The 24,151-nt window shown below is 37.1% G+C and overlaps 1 protein-coding gene across 2 annotated transcripts in view; it reads right to left on the bottom strand.

Annotated features, from left to right (window-relative positions):
* The window catches only part of GRB2 (growth factor receptor bound protein 2), a 57,177-nt gene that overhangs the window by 19,588 nt on the left and 13,438 nt on the right, over positions 1-24,151 (bottom strand). The window contains exon 2 of one of the 2 annotated variants that reach the window (XM_058169324.1): positions 19,010-19,100. The exons of the other annotated variant lie outside the window; for it this stretch is intronic. Within the exon in view, the coding sequence (XP_058025307.1) occupies positions 19,010-19,100 (91 nt within the window). The remainder of the gene's footprint in view (positions 1-19,009; positions 19,101-24,151) is intronic. 2 annotated transcript variants of the gene reach the window in all.

Here is a 24,151-nt window from a genome sequence, read left to right as displayed (position 1 = left end):
GGCGCACGGAACGCTGTTACCTTCCCACCAAAGGTGGTCCCTATTTTTTCTACTTGCATTTTTACGTGCTTTCGAAACTACTAGGTTGGCAGAAGCTGGGACAAGTAACGGGAGCTCACCCTGTCACATGGCAGCACTAGGGATTCGAACCGCTGAACTACCGATCTTTCGATCAACAAGCTCAACATCCTAGCCCCTGAGCCACCGCGTCCCCTATGCTTAGATTAAGATCTCCCAAAAAAGCTTCATGATTTTTGCAAGGTAGAGTCAGCCAGGAAAGGCAATGGCATTCCTCATCTGGTGAAACCAAGACGCCAGGAGACCATGCTTTTTTGAAGCTGGAAATGGTGCACATGCTTCCCTGAGGAAAACCTAGGCCTTCTATATATACACCATAACAAAAGTTTAACACAAGCAATGCTGTAAGAGATTCAGCTACAACAAAAAATATATCAGATTTAGACAATAAAGCAAAATTGATATACTTCCTATGTCAAATTGCAACATGCTTTGAACTAAATACTACCTTATGCAAAATGAACGCAGAGTTGAGCTTTGGAATGACTTCAAATACAGCTTTCTGTTTTTCATGGGCAGAACATTTCTTTTTCTACATTTTATTCATCATAGATTTTTGGAAGCACGTTTCCTGACTGTCGATTCAGCTTCTTGACCTGAATACACAGACCAGCTGTAAATCTGAGAGTTCAGTGTTCAAGGGAACATTATTTATCTGTTGCTTTTGTGTGCCACTTCAGGGTGGAATACCTGGAGAGGCAGCGAAGGGAAGCACTTCATTATGACTCTCTTCTATATGTTTATTGTTGTTTATTCTTTGGTGATCATCCCTTTGGGCATAACCAAACCTGAACCTGCTTAGCTTTTCAAGATCAACCAAGGTTGGCTAGGAGTTCCACCTAGCTGGGCAACATATCCTCCAATTTTGTCCTTGCAACCATTTGTTGCAGCCAACCCTAAGACATCAAGACATTTCCTGGTTGAATGGGACTCTGAACCTGGCTCCTACTGTCCTGCATTGCCACAGGCATTCGTGTGTGCATGCATGTGTGTATATACACACACTCATACTAAACTGATACTTGAATTTCTTTATCAGGCACGATTAACTACAAGGAAATCTTTCTACTCTAAAGCAGGCCACGCCTACCCCAGCTCTACAAAGGCAAAAAGCATCGCGATACGTCATAATTTGGCCAGCGATGCGATCAAGTTGGACACCCCTGTTCTAGAGGGTTAAGAGACCCTCTCACTTCTCATTAGTACCCTAAATGGAAATATCACCAATGCTGATAATAAGACAACTTAAAAGCTGCCAGGAAGCAATTCCTTTCTATAATAACAGTACTTAACCTGACAGCTGAATTACGACTTGTATTTATATCAGTAGTTTCATTATTTCACAACAGTTTAAGAAGTCAGAGGCAAGTCTAGAGACAAAATCATTTAGCATACCTTCTCTTATTGATGTACAGATCTTTAAAACAAGATGAAGTCTGTCGCAAACAAGTAGCAGATTATGCACTGGAAATTGTTATAAAAGGAAAATAAGACTACTAGTTTATTTTCAATTATTTTTCTACAGTCCTGAATTGTTATGGGTATTACAAATAAAGCCAATAAGCCATTTATTGGATATCCTTTTTTCTCTCCTTTCATACATAGCTGTATTATTTTGTGTTTTTTTTTTCTGCAAGCTTACTCTAAAAGTTCAGTCCTCCCCATAGCTGCAAGTTAAATTCCAAGAACTTCCCCATAAACAGCTTCTTAAAAAGAGGAAACAGATCTTTTTGACAGAGAAGTGGGTTTTTTGAGTGAAGCCTAAGGCAATAGCAGTTTATAACTAACTCTAGCATTTGGGATTTTATCTCGGAAACAGAAGACAATACATCCTTCCTTATTTCAAACTCAATCTTCATTTAATAGCAGCAACAAGGAATACTGTGTTTATATAGGGAATAGTGCAAAGAAACCTCTAATTAGTTATATCCCATACATACCATTGATTTAATTTCTTCTATGCTTTACATCAGGTTTATTTTTTTTTAAATGTTAATTTTAAAAAATTGCTTTGGTCAGCTAATCCTTCATGGAAGAAGTCATAATTAATATAAAAGATATTTTATATCTTGAGAGCATATGCACCAAAGACAAATTCCTTATGTGTCCAATCACACTTGGCCAATAAAGAATTCAATTCAATTCAATTCAATTCCTATTCTATATTAAAAATATAGAATACCTGGTTTATCAACTACATTAAGTGCAAAATCCTTCAAGTAAGTGGATGGAAGTGAACAAAAAGTCAATTTCTCATTTTATGTGTTGAAACAATTCCCCCCCACCCCATATTTTTTTTTCTTGCTTTAGGGTTTCTTAAACTGGTCTTTAAATTTCAAATGCACAGATTTCTTTAATTTTATATTATGTCAAAATCTGCAAGTCAGAATACTTCTGTCCTCTCTTCTTTCTCCTAGGAATAATGAAGATTATATTTAAAAAATTAGGAATATGCGTACACCACCTGTACTTACGGTAACTACAACACTGATACACTTACAACACTGTATACTTACAATAATATACTTCAAATCCTCATTTTAATGTTGAAATAGTTTTGGCAAATTAATGTTTAAGTTTAATGTTTAGCAACTAGTAATTTTAATGTTATCATTTCTTAGCCTATGCACCAAGACAAATTCCTTGTGAGTTCAATCACACTTGGCCAATAAAAAAATTCAATGCAATGCAATGCAATGCAATGCTATGCTATGCTATTCGTTTAAGTGCACTGTGGACATTGAGACTTGTACAACTTCCCAGAATGTCAGGATAAGCCAGTGATAACCTTTGTGACACAATTGTAACAAACATTCATTATCTTCTGTCTCTCTTCAGTGCCTTTTACATAACAGTACTTTCCACCAATCGTCACCAGAGGGAAAGTCAATGATCCACTAATTATAGGTCTTTTGTGTAATCCTCCACTATTTGCTACTTGTTGCAATTAAATTCAAAGTTTATAATCCTTTTGTAATCTTGCTTTACAAGGATATGAAACTCATAGCTCAGAAAGCAGGAAAATAAGTTAACCTTAAATCTGATTTTAAATAACAAACTTATGAAGTTTAAAAAGATGTGATGGTCTAAAAATGCTCCAAAGGGCATTAAAGATTCAAAGACTAGATAGAAAATATATGTTATCTATGAACTGTTTTATGGTTAACACAAATAATCCATATGCAGCAAAAAATGAATTTGCAAATCCAGAAGGAAAATTACCAAAGTGTCTGTATATGTATTTAAAATCTAAGAAAGTTCCACTATAGTTAAAGAAAAGACTTTGTCTAACTTTGTTTCTATTTGGAAACAAACCTGGGCTTCTTACTAGAAATGGAACGAAATGAACATTTAATTTTGGGATCTGTCAGTTAGAACAGTTTATGGTTATAGAAATAACATTATTATTGATTTTAGAGTAAGAGGTTAATGTATATCTGTATTTTACCAAACAATGTTGGAAATTCTCCCTTTTTCTTTCTCTTTACACCCCTGATTTTTCTTTTTCTTTAATCTTTCTTTTTCTTTATCCCCTTTTTTGCTTTTCATATTTTATCCTTTGCCGAAACTTAATAACATTTAGAGAAAAAAAATCTAAGAATATTCTACACTGCAACTAGTTTTGTGACCCATCGAATAAAGGATTTTGTAAGAAGTTCTTCCAACCAACAGTCATTACCGTAATGAGATCAGAATAATGAGATAACTGCAATCTGCCTCACCCATATACAGCCAGAGTTCTATCTAATCATTCCATTCACGACAAAAGAAGCACAACACAGATAATGGGCCAATTTCTTAGAAAAAACAGCATTGCAAGTTTACTCCCACCATAATTACTGAAAACAGTCAACCTGTTTTGCCAGCTCCTTCAATTCTGATCTGTCCAAAATTATGAATTAGAAAGTTTTCAATTGCACACAATGAGAAATCTTTCACTAGCTAGGTAGTAAGTCAAAAAGAGCCTGGTAGTATCTTTTCTGACTAACAGATGTTATTACAAGGCATAAGTTCTTGTGAGCTGCAGCTCACTTCATCAGATGCAAATGGATGATCTCATATTACTATTTCTCAGAAATGCTATTGAGAAATAGAATTGCATCTGATGGTGAACAGCAGTTCACAAAAGCTTGTGCCTTTTTATATAAAAGGTGCTAATTGAAAAATGCAATGTCAGACTCCTTTTGATTCCCCCCCCCAGATTAGCATAGCCCCCATAGATTAGCATCCTCTTTTTTAATAGACTGGTTTCTTCTGAGCCACTAAAAATGCACCACATGATATATTTCAGTGAACATACAATATTTTGTTTTGAAATCAAACAAAGAGAAAAGCAACCGGCAACAAACCACTGGTTTGCACCCAAGTATGAGATAATATGTTGTTATTATTACAATTAAGTTCAACTATGAAATTACTGCTAAAAGCAATCTAAACACTTATCATAAAGTCAATCATACTGACTGTAGTATAAATATAAAACAATTCAAATACTGTAGAAAGGTATTTAAGTAAGAATAAATATGATTACACAAAATAACCATACATAGAATATCCAAATTATGTATTGCCCCCCAAATCTGAAAGTCAAATGCCTTTAACTGTCTATGAATAAGATAACACCCTTTGATAAAAGAGTTATGTTTTCTAAGGATAGTACAGTACAGTGCTAGAACATAATGTGAAGGACATGATGAATTGTTTCAAAATATTCCAAGAAAACATTGACATTGAGTAGGCCAGATGTGTTTTGAACATTTGCTCCATGGTCTTAGACGTTAACTCCTGATCAAAATCTAAAACAACAGTTAATATAACTAAAGCTACAGTTCAATACTACTGGAAAATATAGACTACTAAAAAATAATTGGGAGAATTTCTAGTAGAATCCATTCCTTCATAATGTAAAAACTAAATGTATCAAATAAGCATGAGAAAATGAATCTTAAGCGAATGCCAATCACCTGAACTAAATTAATTAAAGAGTTAACTTTGCAAGCTGCCAGACTATAATTTCATGTGGATAACACTATGGAGGAACAGATCGCGACCTGTAAAACAAAGTCCTTAATTATATGATGTAGTACCGATCAACCAATCCAAATGGCACCAAAGATCTTAAAGTGTATTTTAAGAACAATTATATCTGCAATAAATATTTGTGCATTTTTTGTTATATCACTAACCTCTTTCTGTGAATTTTTTTTTATTCATGATGACTTTATCCAAATAAAAGATAAAGTTCACCTAAGGGATTGCCTCTCCCATGACAGCTACCTGTCCCATTCAGCAGGAGGGGCATGAAGGAGGCGGCGAAGAAGGAGAAGAAGCCATCCAGGAGAAGAAGCCATCATACCCACCCTTTGATACATGATTCCCCTGAACCTTAGATTGGTCCGAATCCTCCTGGTTTTAGAATGGCCTTGATGACATGGCTTTGCTGGTGTGTGTGCGTGTGTGCGCGTTGGGTGGGGTCTGGTAGCCATGGAGAGATTCTACAAAGGTTCCTGATTATGGTCAATTTTTTTTTGTTTTAATGTGGTTCTATTGATATTTTTATGTTTATATATTTGTTTTTAAACTGTTTCTATTTGGTTGTTGATCTTTAATTATTGTGAGCTACCAGAGTCAATTAAGTGATTTACAAATCAAATTAATTCTAAAAGTAAATGAAGGAATTTTTCTAGAGGAATCTATGACTCGTCCTTCTTAATTCAACTATGAGGCTTTCTTATTTATGTACACATAGCCCTAGAAATCATGCCAATGAAAAGTACATTGCAGGGACACCGAATAGTGTAAATTGTAACCTTAATGACACAGATTTAAAAAAAAAAATGTTGGAAATGTAGACAACACAAAGATATATTCTATAATGCTTGGTTTACTTTATCTTTTTCTTTCAATGTACTTACTATATATGTAATAAAAACTATTTAAAATAAAAATGCTTCAAAGCATTTTTACTAGTTTCAATTGCTCTCATGTTTTTAATATTATATAACATGTACCATATTTTTTGCACTATAAGATGCACTTTTTCCCCAAAAAAAGAGGGTGGAAATGTCTATGCGTCTTATATAGCGAATATTGCAGCACTGCCTGTCACTGCTGCTGCCATTCATTGCTGGCGGGAACGCTGGAGCCTTTGCTGCTGAGCAGCTGATCGGTGGTTGGATGGGCCTCCCGGAATACTACTGACCAGCTGTTCTCGGCGACAGGGATTCCTACCAATTGCCATCACCATGGTGGTGGCAGCGATATGTGTTGGCGAACGGTGGCAGTAGGCGATCCCCACCGCCTAGAACAGCTGATCAGAGGTATTCCGGGAGGCCAATCCAACCGCCAATCAGCTGCTCAGCAGTGAAGTGTCCAGCGTTCCCCACCAGTGGTAGCAGCTTAGCTCAGCTGACCGATTGTGGGCGCAACAGAGAGGAGCCATGACGAACCACCTGCTGGGGCTGTGATAACATGCTGAAGCTGACCAGGCTGTTGGCTGTTTGCTGAAAGGATACTAGCCAGATGAACGTTGGGAGGAGGGATGTTGGGAGGCAGAGGCTATTTTTTTTTCTTGTTTTCCTCCTCTAAAGCTAATGTCCGTCTTATGGTCTGGTGCATCTTATAGTGCGAAAAATACGGTACTTTTGTTTCTATTTTCTTCTATTTTCTCTACATTTATCCCTAAAAAGCTTTGATCCTGTCAAATATATGAAAAAGTAATATAATTTCATTTTTAAAAGCTAGGATGCCAAAGCTTACAAATTCTTCATCCTGTTAACTGGTCTTTTTGCTCAGTCTCTTATTTTCCAATGATTTTCCCCAGTGAGTTCCTTTTTTATTCTCTACACCAAATACCATGACAACATTAACTAAGAATATAAGTAAAGAAAAACATTTCACTCCTTGCTTGAAGCTTTAAAACAAATGTGGCCAATTTTTACTTAAAATATTATATCAATGACAGATTCACCATTAAAATACATATGAACATTATAGGTGACTATTTTTTTGCTCAGAATGTTGAAGTCCATGACTCACAAAATACAAAACTGCTATACATACAATAAGATGTATATGTCATTTTTTAATCCCCCAAATAAATAGAAATAATGATGACTAATTTAGTGGGTAGTTGAGTAATTCAGTCTACATTATGCTAAAAATAAGCACACATGCCACAGATTTATAGTTAATGATGCTTTCGTTTCAGCAATTCCTAAAACAAAATTCCATCTCTTTTTATCCTCTGTATGGTATATAAATAGTAGGGATGTTGCATGAAAAGGAAAGTTGTTTAGCTTTGAATTTGAAACAGCTGTGTTTCAGAAATTCTGCCAATCTTTTCTAAGTTGATCATGGGCTGCCAGGAACAAAATCCCAAACAATTTGCCTGTTCTGCTTCAATAGGAACAAGAGAGAGACTTTCATTTGGTTTCATTATAGGAACACTACAATTTATAGCAAGCTCTGTGGGCTGCTAAAATCTGAACCACTTGATAGCAGGCACGGACTCAGCAAACATCACTCTTCATTGCCCTCAAATGGTCATCCAGATATTTGCTAATAGAGGGGCATGCATCACCACCACCACCACCTGCATTGGAGTGGACGAGGAAGAAAGCTTCTCTTCCAGCATTAAACTCTTATTTGAACCCATCAGCTGCCTTCAAGAGGAGTGGGCATAGTCCTAAATCGAGTCTCTTTACATCAGATCTCTACCTTCTAGATTAGCAAGCTCTAGGACTATTTTCTCTCTGGCTGGCCCTCTAACATGCCCATTCATAGTTTATACAGTAGGAATTTGACAAGGGGGGATAGAGTTTGGTTAATGTGCCTAGCTAACCCTAAATTGTAGACTGGGGGTGGTGGTGCAAGGAGCCTTAAAGGCAAGCCTCTTTTTAAAGCAGTAAAAAAAGCATTTAAAAACATTTCTGTGCACATGTTTCTAGGAGGCAGCAATGCTATCAGTGCCAATTTACACAGGCAAAACTAATCAGAAGGATTAATCCTTCCCAAATTGGCCTTATTTCAAGGTAGGACATTTTTGGATTGGGGGGGGGGAGAATGTTCTTTTCAACTTAGAAAGTAAAGGTACAGGAAAGAGCAAAAGAATCATTATTTCTTTCTCTGTCAAATTTTCAACCCCTCCCCCCAAATATACCTAGTAGAAACAAATTATAAAGTAAAATAAAAGGCTATGGAAGTTGCCACAAACTGAAACAACACTACTTATCACTATTTACTATTTACCACAATCTCCGGTAAAAGTAAGTGTTTAGGATTGTGTCCAATGGACCCACACAGGAATTTCTTCCTATGAAGCTCCCTCTCCACATATTTTTCTAAGGCAGTTAGACCAGAATGAATCCTTTGGTGCCACGCCACGTATTCCTATAAGCCTGGTGCTTCCCTCCAAAAGGCCATTTAAATCGCACAAACAGCAGTCAAAGCAGTGAAGACCTCTCCTACTATACTGGCCCAAACAGGAGAATGTGAAAGATAATATGCAAGGAAAAAGACACAGCAATTAAAACAAGAGTGCTCAAATACACTTCTGCCTGGAACAACTGTGTGCTTGGTTTATGCCTGAAACAACACAGCTCTGTTTTTGCTAGTAATAAGATTTAGGATTGACACAGAAGCTTCTTTGCTACAATTTTATTCCTATAAACACATACTTCCTAGAACATGTTGATCCTAACTTCTCAGAGTGACTTTTTCTGTGTGCATGTATGTATTTAGTTATTCGGATTTTGAGCCTGCTTAGTATCAAAAAGGCTGAGGCTTACAATAATTAGGAGCACACAATTTAAAGAAATTTGACCATTCCCTCCCTCCCTCCCTCCCTCTCTCTTACACACACACACACACAGAAAAAAAGAGGGTCTTCATAAAAATCTTAACCTCTAGTCTGGGAACAGTTCCAGATTTTAATATACTTGTAGAATGCTTACAAGTGTGGAAAACATTCAGAGGACAGGAATTGCAATAGAAAAGGCAAGTTTCTTTGCTCCTGCTAGATGGCAACAGTTAAGTGAGGGGACCTAAAGCACACCCTCTGTGCCTAAGCATACCAGATAGGCAGAAACAGTTGGAGACAGGCAAGTTCCTAAAATAACCAGGGCAGGGATATATATATATATATATTGAATATATATATATATATTGAAAATATGTGTGTGTGTGTGTGTGTGTGTGTGTAGGTCTTTGGTTATTCGTGTTTTCTCCCGCGTAAAATTGGAAGTGTCCTGGCGACGTTTCGTCATTTCGTTTCAGCTCACCAGCTCAAATCCCCCTGCAACTCAGACTAATCTGAGCACAACCAAGCCCCCACCCAAACAGGACACACCCCTCTAGCAGTTAAAAAGGAAGAAACAGCTGCAATCACACATTGCTCCCAGAAGCACGAAGCTGAAGCCTGAAGATGACGAATGAGACTTCGTCGAAATGTCGCCAAGACACTTCCAATTTTACGCGGGAGAAAACCCGAATAACCAAAGACCTACATACAAACACCCGCGAAAACCTCAGAAAACAAACAAATGAATAGTGAAGGGTTTTATAGGTGACAATCAGCAGTTTGAATTGCACCTAGAAAATTATAGTAACCAGTAAAATTAAAACATGGGCCTAGCAAGGAATCCCTATTGCTGTCCCTGCCACTGCATTTCGGATCAGCTGTAGCTTCCAGATAGTTTTCAATGGTACCCCCATGTAGGGTGGTCTAATGAAAGTCCTCCCAGCCACTGCTGCTACGGGCTCTCTGAGCAGTGGCTGAGAGTCTGGGGGAATGGAGAAGTGGGCTCTCAAAGTTGGAAAAGCATAATCCCATCCAAGACCAAAAGTGACCCAGACCTACAGCCCAAATAGCCAGAGCCACTCAGTCTTGCTAGGATTGGACCAAAGTTTCTTCCTCCCCACCCAACCCCTGCTAGCTACTCTACGTTGGTAGCTTCACTTTCACAGGCTAGGGTTGAGATGTGTAATTGGTGATCATCTGCACACTGATAATACTGGACTTCAACTGACGGAGGACTTCATCCACCAGTTTTATGTATAAGTTAATCAAAAGCGGTGGGAATGTTGAGCCCTAAGGCATCCCGAAGTGAAAAATTGCAGGCGTGATTTCTCCTCTTCTATCAACATTGGCGGCAGCAGATGGGAGATAATGTTTTCTAGCCACCATTGTATGAAAAACTATGCAGCTAAGAGCATCCTTAGGCCTTGCACTGCCACGGAGGAAGCCACGCGGGGTGAAATCTACTTACCTTCCTTACCAGCTTGGAAGTCTACACGCCGCGCGCAGGCCTTCTGTACATGCACAAAACCTTCTGTGCATGTGCAGAAGGTAAAAAACACATTACTTCCTGGTTAAAACCAGGAAGTAATGACACCTGGGCAGCGGGTGTCACCAGTGGTTCAGCGATCTCTACTGGATCACGAGATCCAGTCAGAACCAGGAGCATTTCACCCCTGAAGTCAGGAAATGGCTTGAAACTCCCCATCTCTGTATTTCAGGTATGGCTTCAAGGCAGTCCTCCATCCAAGCAATATAACAAGCCAGTATGGTTTAGATCAGCAGTTCTCAACCTGTGGATCGGAACCCCGTTGGGGGTCGATTGACGATTTGCCAGGGGTCGCCTAAGACCATCGGAAATATGGGAAGTATACTTGCGAGTCGAAGAATCGCGCTCCAATGGTTGACTCCACAAGCCAGCTGCAGACTCTTCAAATCGCTAGCCGAATTCGGCTTCAGGCACGATGAATTAAAAAAGAGAGAAATCTTTGCTCTGATGTCTCCCTCTCAAGCCAGCGGCAATCACTCCCAATCGCTAGCCTAATCTGGCTTCAGGCGCGATAAACTTAATAGGGGAGGAGTCTCCACTTTAATGCCTCCGTCCTCAAGGCAATTGCAAGCAGTTCAGATCGCTAGCCAATACGGCTTCAGGCACGATAAATTCAAAACGAAAATAATTTTATGGTTGGGGTTGCCACATCGTGGGGAATTGTATTAAAGGGGTCGCAGCACTATAAAGGTTGAGAACCACTGGTTTAGATTGAAGGGACATTTGTATCTAAGATGCAGCTTTTCAAATGCAAATTGCAAGCAGAACTAGGGAGCAATTAGCAGGCAGGCTTTTCCCCATTGCTCTTACTGATGATCTGATTTTCTCTAGACTTTTTCTATCAGTAGTCCTAATGAATAATTTATTATTCTTCAAATGAATAATTTATTATTGATTATAAATGATAGACGCCAACAATCTTGTAGGCTATGCGCTGAAGCCAAGAGAACTCCGGTTTTTTATTTATTTATTTATATTTTTTTTGCAAAATTTGAAGTACTTTTTACAGTTCATGGAAATTGCCACAGACTAAAAAGCTTTCTGAAAATGTCTTTCCAGGTTGCAATATTTAGCATATTGCCACTGCAGAAGAACATTTACATCGTCTATTCTGTTAGGTTCTTGGTGTTTTTTAAACTTTGTTCTTCTTGCAGTAATTTTATTACTAGGCTAGTAATGCAATCATCATCATCAACGCGAGGAAGATTACAACCCCCCCCTGCTGTAGCCACAAAATACAGATAGTCTTCATTTAATTGCCTTCTTTAGCAGCCATTCAATTAAAACAGTGATAAAAAGTAACTTTGCGATCAGTTCTCATACTTGGGACTTCTGCAAGTCTGTAAAGTAAGAGCATAAGCACAATCATGATTTCACTTAGTGACTGCTTTGCTTAATGACCAAGTTGCTGGTTCCAATTATGGTCGCTAAATAAGGGCTATCTGTAGTCTGATTTGGGGAAATTAATTTAGAATACATGAAAGATACAAGTCTGCTTGTTTCTGGTTTACACAGTGGTTTCCAACAACATTCCATGGTGCCTGTTGAGTAGTTTTGACAAACCACTGAAAACGCCCTGGGTATAACACAGGGGTGAAATCTAAAAATTTTCCCTACCAGTTCTGTGGGCGTGGCTTAATTGGTGGGCGTGGCTTGGTGGTCAGATGACTGGGTAGGCGTGGCCAATAACAATAAATAATAAAAATAATAAAGTATAAAAAACAATAAGGTATCAAAAACCAACTTTCACACTTTACACACACACAACGCAACACAACTGACTCACACACACAATCTAAAAGCAGCTGCACTTCACACTTCACACAGCCACAAAAAGCTCAAAAACCAACTTTCACAGTTTACACACACACAACTCACACACACACACACACACACAAAATGCCACATACAGCTTTCTGAGATTTTGTGTGTTTGTGTAGTTAGAGTGAAACACTACAGAAACACACCAAATCTCAGAAAGCTGCACAAATATTTTATTTTATTATTTTATTTTATTTTATTTTATTGTGGACTTCAAATCCTAGAGTTCCTCAGCCAGCAAAGCAGGAAGTCAAAGCAAGCTTTTTTTTTTTCTTCAGTAGTTGAAGAAAGCATGCAGTTGCAGCCGGAAAGGAGCAGTAATTATAGGTAAGTGAGGAGGGGGAATTGGCTTGGCATGGGTGGGGGCTCTTGTAAGTGGGGGCTGTTAAAAAGTGAGTTTAAAAACCTGTGAGGATCAGGAAACTCCTCTGGGATTGCCAGAGGAGCCTTTTAAAACCTGGGGTTTTTTTCTTTTTTTCCCCCCCTTCGGCTGGAGAGGGTTTTTAAAAAAAAACTTTTAAAGAGTTTTGATGATCTCTGCTCAGCCCCGCGATCATCAGAGGTTTTTTTTTTTTTTACTTTTAAAGGCATGTTTCGGCTGAAGAAAAACTTTTAAAAGTAAAAAAAATCCAACCTCTGCTTATGGTGCGGCTCAGCAGAGGCGGGGCCAGGGATTTTTGCTACCGGTCCTCCGAACCAGCAGCTGCCATCGCTACCTAATCGGGCGAGCTGGTGCGAACCGGGAGCATTTCACCCCTGGTATAACATGTGGATAATCTTTTGGCAAGCACCACATTCTTGAAAGATTATTTTGTTGGCAACCTTGCTGCATGCTAAAAATGAATGAGATTGAAGCCAAGGAAAGCAAGGGTCATAATAACATACTCCTGGATGAGGCCAGACACTTGTTTTCAATCTTCCATCTTGATGTGCCCTTTTTGTCATTTCCTCAACTTTCTTCCCCCACTCCTACATGTCATACAGCAAGGCAAGGGAATCCCAAGGGAAGAAAAACTCAACTTTCCATAGAAATCCATAGCAGTTTGTTTTTCAAACCCAGCAACTTTAAGAGGTATGGATTTCAACTTTCAGAATTCCAGGAGTTGAAGTCCACACATCTTGTAGCTCCCAAGTTTCAAAATTACTGATCCTTCTGAGGTGGGCAAAATGAGGACCCAGATTGTTGGGTGCAATATGCTGACTCTGTAAACTGCGTAGAAAGGGCTGTAAAGCACTGTGAAGCAGTATGTAAGTGCTATTGTTATTGCCATATACTCTTTTTTTTTAATTTTAATTTCCATTTTCCAACATCGTATTTATGTACAAACTATTATCCATCATTAATCATTAATTTTTATTTATTACTGATTCAGGCCTGCCCAACTGCCACTTCCTTTCTTCACAACCTCCCTCTACCCTCTACTATTTTCCCATCCTTCATCTCCTTCACTTTACTACTTCCTCTCCTCCTTCTCCACTCCTCCCTTCTTCCACCCTATCTAACCTTCTTATTCCCCTCCTCCTTCTCAACTCTTTCTTACCTACTTTCTTCCCTCCTTCTACTCCTCTCTCCTTTTCTTTCTGAAATGGCAGTCGGGCAGCCCCAATATCATTTTAAATTTTAATTTCATATCTTCAAACATTACTGTACATTAATAACCAATCCATGTATCATTTCCCCCCCTCTCCCCTCCCGGACTTCCCAGAGCAAATACCGGGTATTATGACCAACAATCACAAGCTAAAGTATACAAAATATACATAAACTCCCACCCTCAAAAATTAAAACTTTAAATCCCCTCACAATAAAAATAAATAATAAATAATAAGAAAGAATAATAAAAAAGAAAAAAGAAAAGAAACAGTACCAACTTCACATATTACTTCTTCTTACAATCCATTTTTAAAATTAATCCATCTTCTCAAATTCAAATTTTTTCCACTTGTATATTCCTTCAAATTTCATAAGTCCATTTCTTAAATTACAGTCCATCTTCTCGAACTCAAATTGTTATTGCCATATACTCTTATTGTTAGGATGAGGGCCACGCTGGATTCCAGGTTTACGATTTTACAGCTTCAACATAGGCTGCTCTTATCAACTGAGAGCATCACCAATGAAATTGATAGTAATGATGCAACAAAATGTGCTAAAAGGAAGCAACACAAGAACTATAGCATGTAGCTTTATCAAGCGAAGTCTGCATTGCAGAACAATATTATTTTTATACCATGTCTTCACTGTAGACGGCACAGTAAAGTTAGCATAAACAATAAACACTGGCTCCTGTCCTAAGACACCTATAATAAAAATTCAGACAGAAGGGAGACAAGGATAAAGATGATATGAGTAAAGCAGATTGCAGAAAAATGAGCTTGCTACTTTTTTTTTTTAGCTATCCCTACAGTGGCCTGGTTTACAAACTAAATGAATCCTGGTAAAGAGTTTTAATGGCTCTACCATAAATCATAGTCCAAAGATTCTGCAGCCAATTTTAGCACTATAGCTGAGTGATATTAGAAATCAATCCCCTAAATAAATTCATAATTATTCTTCTGAAGTAGAAGTTGGCAACCTAGAGGCTTCCAGATGCTTTGAATTATGACACACCTAATCCCCAAGCCGCATGACCAGAAGGACTGTGGCTATGATAGCTAAAAATATTTGGAAGCATCAACTTGTCTACACCTGTTTAGAATTTGAAGTTACATGCTATCACAGCTTCAATATGTATGAAGACAGAAAAACAAGTAAACCACAAATTACAAATGTCTTCTGCTGAGGTGATATACATACTTTACCTTCTACCAGGTAGAATCTGGAAATTCAAGATGTAGTCCAAATGTTGACATAAAATTAACATTTATACTTTGATGTTTAAGTAGAGCATGTCTCTTTTCACCAATACCCTGACTCTTTTGTTATCTAATGTAATAGTTAAAATATATTTTATTACATCTCATGGATATGGACATTACCAACTTTGTAATAATCTCTGCACACACAATTCCCTTTTATCCATCCAATCCAAGTTTTGTCACCAATCCAAATTCCATTCATTGGCTTTTGCCATTATGCTTGCCTTCTGCAATGTTCTTTCTTTTTAAAAATTTAGTGCTCTAGGCTGGAAAATGGAAATGGCAAACCATTCCTGTAATACTGCCAAAAAAGCTATATGGATGTTTTTAGGAAACCATTAGAATTTGAGCTCAGCTTTAAAAAGATTTGACGTTACTGCTTTTATTAGCACTGACTGGTGCTCTGAGATTTATGGTATCTATTAGAGTGGCATATTAAAAATATTTTTATTTTAATTAAGAAATAAAACAATTGTTACCAATAATAAGGGTCAGAACTTGCCACGTAAACAGCTTCTTTCTATTCCCGAGTTTCATTAACTTGGAAGTTTGGTGATCTATTTGCCATAGAAAGACTGATGCAATCATTTTTTACTTTCTGATAGAAATTAAACATGTAGTCAAAAATCAGGGTCACATGTCTTTGGTTACTGCATTTTCATTCATAGGCAGGAAGATGGGGGAGAAATATATTCCACAATTATATTTAGGCCCTTTTTTTTTTTTTTTGGTAATGCCTTTCAAACATGAGGAAGTTACAGAAATAGAATAGCAAATAAATCTGTAGATGAATGTTTAACATAGCAATTATTTTGTTCAAATTTGTATACCTCCCTTCCCTGCTTCCAAAGATATATATGTGATTTGTCCCACTTTATAGGATTTTTTTTTACCCCAGAGCCACCTTGTGAGATATAGTAAAAGACAATTATTCCCGAACAGAGATGAACCAGCAGGCTTAGAGTCCCAGGCCCAATTTTCTCTGCTTTTCAACGTATTAATCAACTTACCACACATTGTATTTACAGTAAACTACAACTTTCACATTTTAAGAAATTTCTAGCCCTCCTAAAAGCTGAGTTATGCTGAGATCGGTTGTGCAATTACCATATTCACATTTTTTTCACAATAACTTCATATCATAATTCTCTGTAGCTTATGGATGAAATTAAATTAAATGACCAACATGCAGACTTAACAAGGAAATAATTGTTGGGAAAAATAAATCCCTGTTTTATCTTTCCTCGAAAATAGTTGCTACTATTATTTCATTTTCCATAAATCTAGCGGAGTTTTATTTTATAAGTCTACAGTCTACACCATCAACATAGCTGGTCTGCATGCAACCAGCTGTAGGAAAATTAGACAGAATGCGTTAGTCAAAAAAAAAGGATGCCATTAAGCCTGGATCAAAGTAAGCACAGCCACATGCCAATCTTGACAAACATTGTACAATAAAGCTACTGCTTTTTATAAGTTTGGAAGTTGTGGAGCTCTCCATTATAAGCCCCCTTTCTTCATCATTCCCAGTCATGATGTGTAGACTAGAGCAATACCATTTTTTAAGGGCTGAGAAGAATTTCAGAAACCATGCTCTGCATGCTTTCTCTATCTTGTTATTGTTTATTGTTTTTCTTACTGAACAAACAACCCAACACAAAATCTGAATCTTCAAGACCAATTATGCATTTCTAAGAGAACATTTATGACATTCAAAACTTAAATAAGGCAAAATACCTGATCAATATTGTTGTCCAAGTACAATGAATTCCAAATCCTGACCAATATAATAACCAATTCATTATTACTTAAGCAACACTGCTCACAATAACTTCATCAGATACTTATGAGGGAGTACTTTTTACACAACTGCATAATTATTATTTACTTAGAAATCATTTTCTTTAGATAATTTTCACTACCTATAATTCTCTATTTTCACACACACTGCACCCAACAATCCTTTCACACTATACTCCATTCATCTGCTGTTGCAGGAAAGCGAGAACAGAGAACAATGCAGGCACATATAGAGCCAGCAGTTCAATATCACTTCTATTTATCCTTATATACAGCTGCTTACAGGGTTTTTTTAAAATTTGAATTTATATCCTGCCCTTCTCTGAAGACTCAGGGTGGCTTACACTGTGTTAAGCAATAGTCTTCATCTATTTGCATATTATATACAAAGTCAACTTTTATTGCCCCCAACAACAATCTAGGTCCTCATTTTATCTACCTTATAAAGGATGGAAGGCTGAGTCAACCTTGGGCCTGGTGGGACTTGAACTTGCAGTAATTGCAAACAGCTGTGTTAATAACAGACAGACTTAGTCTGCTGAGCCACCAGAGTTTATATACAAAATGCTAAAATGACATTTCAAGAATACCTTAACAGTTCTTTGCCAGCTAACTTTTTTCACCCACCCACTCCCTTCCACCACCTCCAACTACTTATTTATAACTTTTGGAAAGTTAATTGTGTTCCTTTGCTACCTTGTCGGTTTGTGCTCTTGCAAAAGAGCAAAGAGAAATTATTTCCACTTCACCCAAATTAACTGAACTATCTGGGTTTCACCTTGCAATGCTACTCAGTTCAAGGCTACCTTTTCAATCCTGGTTTCATTCCTTTTCTCCCCCATTTGGTGCAGTGTCCCTTTAGTTGCTTCATACTCTAAGTCATGGATCATCCAGGTTTTCTGTTCCTCTGGTCTGGTCACCTGTCTTCTTCATGGGGTGTAATCTGGTTGTTTCTCACACTCTGTGCATACAGGTAGTCCTCAGGCTATGACCGTAACTGAGCCCACAATTTCAGTCATAAGTTGTGACGGTTGTAAAGAGGATTGCCTCATGACTGGACCTGATTTTATGACCTTTTCTGAGGTAGTCATTAAGGAAATTTACTGTTTGTTGTGTAGTGGTTTTTGCAGGAAACCAGAAGTAAATGTCAGTTTCTGGGGAGAGGGGAGTTGTATATCACAGTTGCGTGACTGTGGGATGTGTCAACCAGCCTTAAATGCAGGCCAGTAGTCGAGTGCCTAAATTGTGGTCACATGACTGTCTGGACGTGCGGCAGAACTTCTAAGTTGGGTCATAAATCCCATTTTCAGGGTCTGTTGCAATTTTGAGTGATCATTAAGTGATCAGTTATAAAACTATACTTTTATAATGAAATGAGCTGCAGCTAATGAAAGCACATGCTTTTTAGTATAGTTTATTACCGTGTTTCCCCGGAAATAAGACCCTGTCTTCTATTTTTTTGAACCCTGAAATAAGTGCTTGGCCTTATTGCCATGCAACTCAAAAGCCCGATTAGGCTTATTATCAGGGGATGTCCTATTTTGGATGAAACAGGGTAATAGGGAAAAGTGCTACCAGACTCATCCCCATTTTCTGTGATCATATTTAACACAACTCTCCTACATCTCCTCCAGAATCTGAAAGACACCCCTCCTTTATGGAACTCATTCTATTCTGCCTACATATCTCTGGTCTATTTATGTGCAGAACACGAGGTGCTTCTAAAGAGTTTGTTCATTTTCCCCCACTCTGCCTACATGTATCTTTCACAGCCACAATCTCTTTCACGCACAAAAACACCACAGATCCTGCACATACACATACAATTGTCTATATAAACTTCCAATTCTCAAGCATAGCAGCTCACCTTGCCATCCCCTGCTGCAAAAACTTTCATGATACATAAATATTTATGCAACAAGTTTAAGTTTTCACAAATGTTTTGATGCTTTCTTACAGAATTTAAAAAATGAGAGTAGTAATCCTTCATCTCTTTTCTGGAAAATCATAGGAAGGTGTCAATGTTAGGAAAAAGTTTGTGCTGCTAAAAAGTATATAGCACATCCTTACAACTATTAGGTTTGCTTACCTAATAGCTCGCTTACCGATGAAAGCATCTGAATATGTGTGCAAAAACATTCTACATTGTTTGATTCTGATACATCACTTTGATTCTGATTCAGGTTTGCAAGATGGCTAAGGAAAGATGAAAGGAACAATTAAAAAAAGCAATTTAAACTAAGCAAAACAAAACAATCTGAGCCAAACGAAAGCATATCTAGTTAAAATATCTAGGCAAGATATAGAGGCAGTCTAAATGGCTTGAAGATGCAAAATTACGGCAAACAGAAACAAATGCCAGATAATAGATATTGTTCCACTCTTGGTTTTCATAACATTTAAAAGCTTTTATAATCTAGGATCTCACAAAGGCTCAACTGTTAATTCTTGGCATGTCAGTATCTATAAAAATTACTCATCAGAAACACTTTTTTTTGTAAATGATACTAATTCTTGAGAAACTGCTTTTGCAGCTAGCATTTCTTCACATACCACCCTTCTGGATTTACATCACTACCCGTTTTGTAAGTTATCCTTGCAAAGATTTTGAGGAATCTGGGAGAGATTGCTAAATCTTCATTTCCATACATTGAAAGAAGGATTTTCAAAAATTTCCACCATTAAAAAAAATACACTTCATTAGGAGGATGCTTTGCTATTAATGCCTACATAAAACACATATATAAATAAAAAGTGGCTTTATTCCCATTTGAAATGTAGCCTCAGCATGCCACAGAAAGCCCTGTAGAGCCCTTGAGCAAAGAAAGATGTGTACTCCCTTTTTCTAATGAGTCTGGGCAATCAGACTTATGAAGCTCTTACTCATTTTCAAAGAATAATTCAGATAAAGGGAAAATGACTGCCCATCACTTAGAAAATTGCTGCAGATTTCATGCTAAAATAATTTGAAAAGTTCTTCCTACAATACGGTTGCTCAGTTGTTTAACAGCTATGATTAGAGATAACGTTCTCCAAAACAATGAGTGCGCAATGTAAAACTCCTCTATGAAAACTATTTGAATATTATGAAGTGGTCACATCTCATATTAAACAAAAAAAAATTTTCTGAAGAGGTCCTTTTTTGTTACAGCAGACTTTGGAGAAAAAATAGGCAAACCATGTAATAGGAATTTCATCTTCATAAAACAATGACTACAGACAGCAATTACATAAATCAATACACATTATGACTTAGGCTTTAAGAAGCAAATTTTAAAAAAACATTTTCAAGAGATTCAACTTCCATGCCATACAATTTTAAGGGCCAGTAAAACAAATAATTTAGAAATTGGAAAAATATATTGCAAAAGTGTTAGAGAAACAGATGAAGAAAAAATATATTAAAAGCCTACCTGTAAGTATTTTTTCACCTTTCTAGAAACACCTTTCTACAAACAGGTTTGTTGCACTTTCAAGGGCCAGCAATGTAGTACCCCAACTTTGTAGACTAGCGTAATTATAAACCTTAAACCCACAAGATCAATAAAAGGCTACTTAATCCTACAGATGATTAAGCAAGTTTTGAAAACTAGCTATGCAATTCAAACACCTATGGCCAGTAGCATCATTATTGTTGTAATAGACAAGCCCAGTGGAAGAACATCTTCTCATTCTTATTTTCTCCGAGGTATAAAACAGAGCAAAAAGGTCTGCAAATTGTAGTTCAAATAAATAGTCATAGATGCTTCTTAGAAATCTTATGATTCTTACAAATTAGATGTAATCTTAACTCACAAGTGAATAATACAAAAGCAAGGAACAAAGGTTTTATTGCTTAAACTTAATTCACTAAATGATAATTGCATGGCCAACAAGCTTCTATAAATCTCAAAAATCAACAGAAATGAAATATATTTCACTTAAATTTGTATTTGCTATGTTATTAGAAATATTTTAAATACTATTTAAATATTTTAAATACTAATAAGTCACAGGTGAATATAAGAACTTTGTATATTTTGAACGCAAAAATCATGCCTCTGTAATTTTTAGTTTAATTAAAATGTTGATCCTCAATTTAATACACAAGATAGCAGCTGACTCTAACAAAGCAGCTGCAACATTACTAACAAAACTATAGACCTCATCAAAATTACAGCTATTTGGTTAAACCAAATGAGGAAAAATATTTGGAAACTGGTCACTCTCATGAAACCATCCTTAATTCTTTTTCATAACTATATTATGTGGAAAATAAGATTTAAGACAGAACATAGAGTTAGATGTAGTAGTGAAGTGACATTACTAACATGCTTAAATGTATTATTTTAAAAACATATTAGTAATATCAATCCATAGTTGTATCTAACATAATGCTCCATGTCCAAAAATTTTAGAAGAGGCAGTTCTTGAAATCTCTATGCAGGTCCTAATGTGTACAAACAGCTAATGATGGAAATACATTTTAAAAACTGTTTTGTAATACACCTCACTGATTTCAAAATTCATATGAAGTGCAAGATCTTTGTTGGCAGGCTAGAAGGAAAAGTAACTTTTAAACAGAAGTCAATTTCAAAAATTTTAAAAGCTGGTTGATACAGCATTAGGGGACTTAAGGAGGGAATATAATTTCTTTTTTCACAGGCTGAAGTGTAAAATTAAATTTAATTAAGATTGTTGCACATAACTCTCCAATATGATAATGATCTTACCACTGAAAAATACAATAAACACATTCATTTTACTCTCTTAATATTTTAATATTGAATTTGTGACTGAAAATTTATAAGTATTTCTGAAAATGACTCATGATTTTAAGATAGATCAAAGATTACATATAAGATTTAGGAGATTGCATTCGAAGCCAGTTTATATGTGTTGGGTGTCATGTGGTCCTTCCAGCGTTCAATGAAATGTCTTTGGTTTACAGTAAAGTGTGTAATTAGGCCTCAAAGGGTTAAAATCAATGCTTTTAATAGTTGTGGTGGATCCAAATTGAAATATAGGTAGTCCTCAACTTACAACAGTTCATTTAGTGACCATTCAAAATTTTAACAGCACTGAAAAAAGTGAATTATGGCCATTTTTCACACTTATGACTGTTGCAGCATTCCCATGGTCACATGATCAAAATCTACCATATTTTTTGACGTATAAGATGCACTTTCCCCCCCTAAAAGAGGCTGAAAATTTGGGTGCATCTTATACTCTAAATGTAGCCCCGCCCATCCACTGGCCCCCACCCTTCAGTCTCCATGTGACCACTTTCTGCCTGCAGAGATTGCCACCGAAAATAGATTGTGTTATTGGGCTCCATGCATCGCATTTTCCGCCTCCAAATGCTCCGTTTGAGAGTCCTTCAAGGCTGTGGGGATCCCCAAAGCACATTGCTGCCGATTGCCGCCTAAAAACGCGATGTGTTTGGAGGCTTAAAACGTGATGCACGGTGTCCAAAATGGCTACCCAGAACAACTGCTGCTTCTCTTACCACTTCCAGCTTCACTGGAGTTCCCTCCGACGATCAGCTGTGCTTTCAAAACTTTTTTCCAGCCCTAATGAGGCACTAGCAAACTTCCGTGCTTCGCCTGCTTTTCACATTGCTGATCCCTCCAACGATCAGCTGTGCATTAGAAGCTGATTTTAAGTCCCAACCAGGGACTTAAGCTCGCATTCAAAACCAGTGAACTAATGTGCTGAAGCTGACCAGGCTAAGGATGCTAGCCAAATGAATACCTGGTAGGCAGAATGCCACCCCCCCCCTTTATTTTCCTCCCAAAAAACTAAGGTGCGTCTTACATTCCGGTGTGTCTTATACTCCGAAAATACAGTAGATGCTTGGCAACTGGTTCATATTTATGATGGTTGCAGTGTCCCAAAACATCCCCTTTTGCAACCTTATGATCAGCAAAGTCAATAGGGAAGTCAGATTCACTTAACAACTGTGTTACTAACAACTTCAGTGATTCATTTAACAATTGAGGGAAGAAATATCATAAAATGGGGCAAAACTCACTTAACAAATGTCTCACTTAACAACAGAAATTATGGGGTCAATTGTGGTCATAAATCGAGGAGTACCTGTAATAAATAAGGATTTCTCAACCTGAGTTCCATTAAATTTTTAACTTTGCACACCGCTAATACTAGGATGGACATTTTTACGCATCAAGCCTATTGTTTTGCTATTGGTGTAAACTGTAAACATTGCATGTGGATTGCGTTGTACAGTTATGCACAGTGTAGTTTTTGTATATTTTGCTGTCTTTATGCAGAGTTTCCCTAATATCCAAAAATTATTTTAAGGATTCTTCAAGAGTAAAATGATTGAAAAGCCGAGATAAGATGTGTGATTAAAGCCGAAAAAACCAATGTTCCAGGTCCATCAATATTATGAAAGCATACTGGGTTAACTTTGGACTTAACCACTCTTTCCTAGCCTAATCCACCTAATTTTGTTGTTGTGGGGGGAAAAATGGAGTAGGGAATGCAATATATGCTGTCCTGAGTACATACCATTTTAGAAGAAAGTCAGGATATAAATCAAATTATAAAAAAATTACTTTGTGTTGGTTTTGATGTTATGTTTCTATTTTTGGATCAACATGTTTGTACCCCTTTTATATTGCACAGAAAATTACAAATGCAGTTAATTAATAATGCAACAGAATTAAGTAAATACTAGTCTTCATTTAGATGTAAGAATCTGGGGAAAATAATAGTCTCTCAGATGTATTTAGTACAAACAAAATAACTTGAAAATAATTGCAGTCTTTCAAAATGTAGCTGTAATTGCTTAACCGTCTGTTCCAGGTTTATGTACCTAGCCTACCTTACCTCATACTTTCCATTTTGTTTGTGCTACTGCTATATTGGCAAACTACCAGACATTATTTGTATGAGGGCTGGGCAGTACTTTGGACTAAAGTGCATGAAGGTGTTTCAGAGTGCATGGAACCACTTATGTAAAACCTGTCTGCAGCTCTTTAAAGACGCCTCTATTTTCCTTTGATTTTGTGGCTGCCTTCTGCATCTGCAATCTGTTCCCCCCAAACCCCACACAGTCACTTTAAAAGTGTGTTTGACAGGCATTACCTGTGTTCTCCTGCATGCTCTGAAATTCTTTTTTGCATTCAAGTCTGAATTGCTGCAGAACCCTAACCTGTATTGACTGCTTAGGTGCCCTATCTAACTCCTAGCTTATCAACTACCTCTATATAGAAAGAAAGAACCAATTTTATGTAACCCAG

Source organism: Ahaetulla prasina, chromosome 2 (assembly GCF_028640845.1).
Source record: "Ahaetulla prasina isolate Xishuangbanna chromosome 2, ASM2864084v1, whole genome shotgun sequence".
Taxonomy (NCBI): domain Eukaryota; kingdom Metazoa; phylum Chordata; class Lepidosauria; order Squamata; family Colubridae; genus Ahaetulla; species Ahaetulla prasina.
This window is presented reverse-complemented; position numbering and strand designations above follow the sequence as displayed.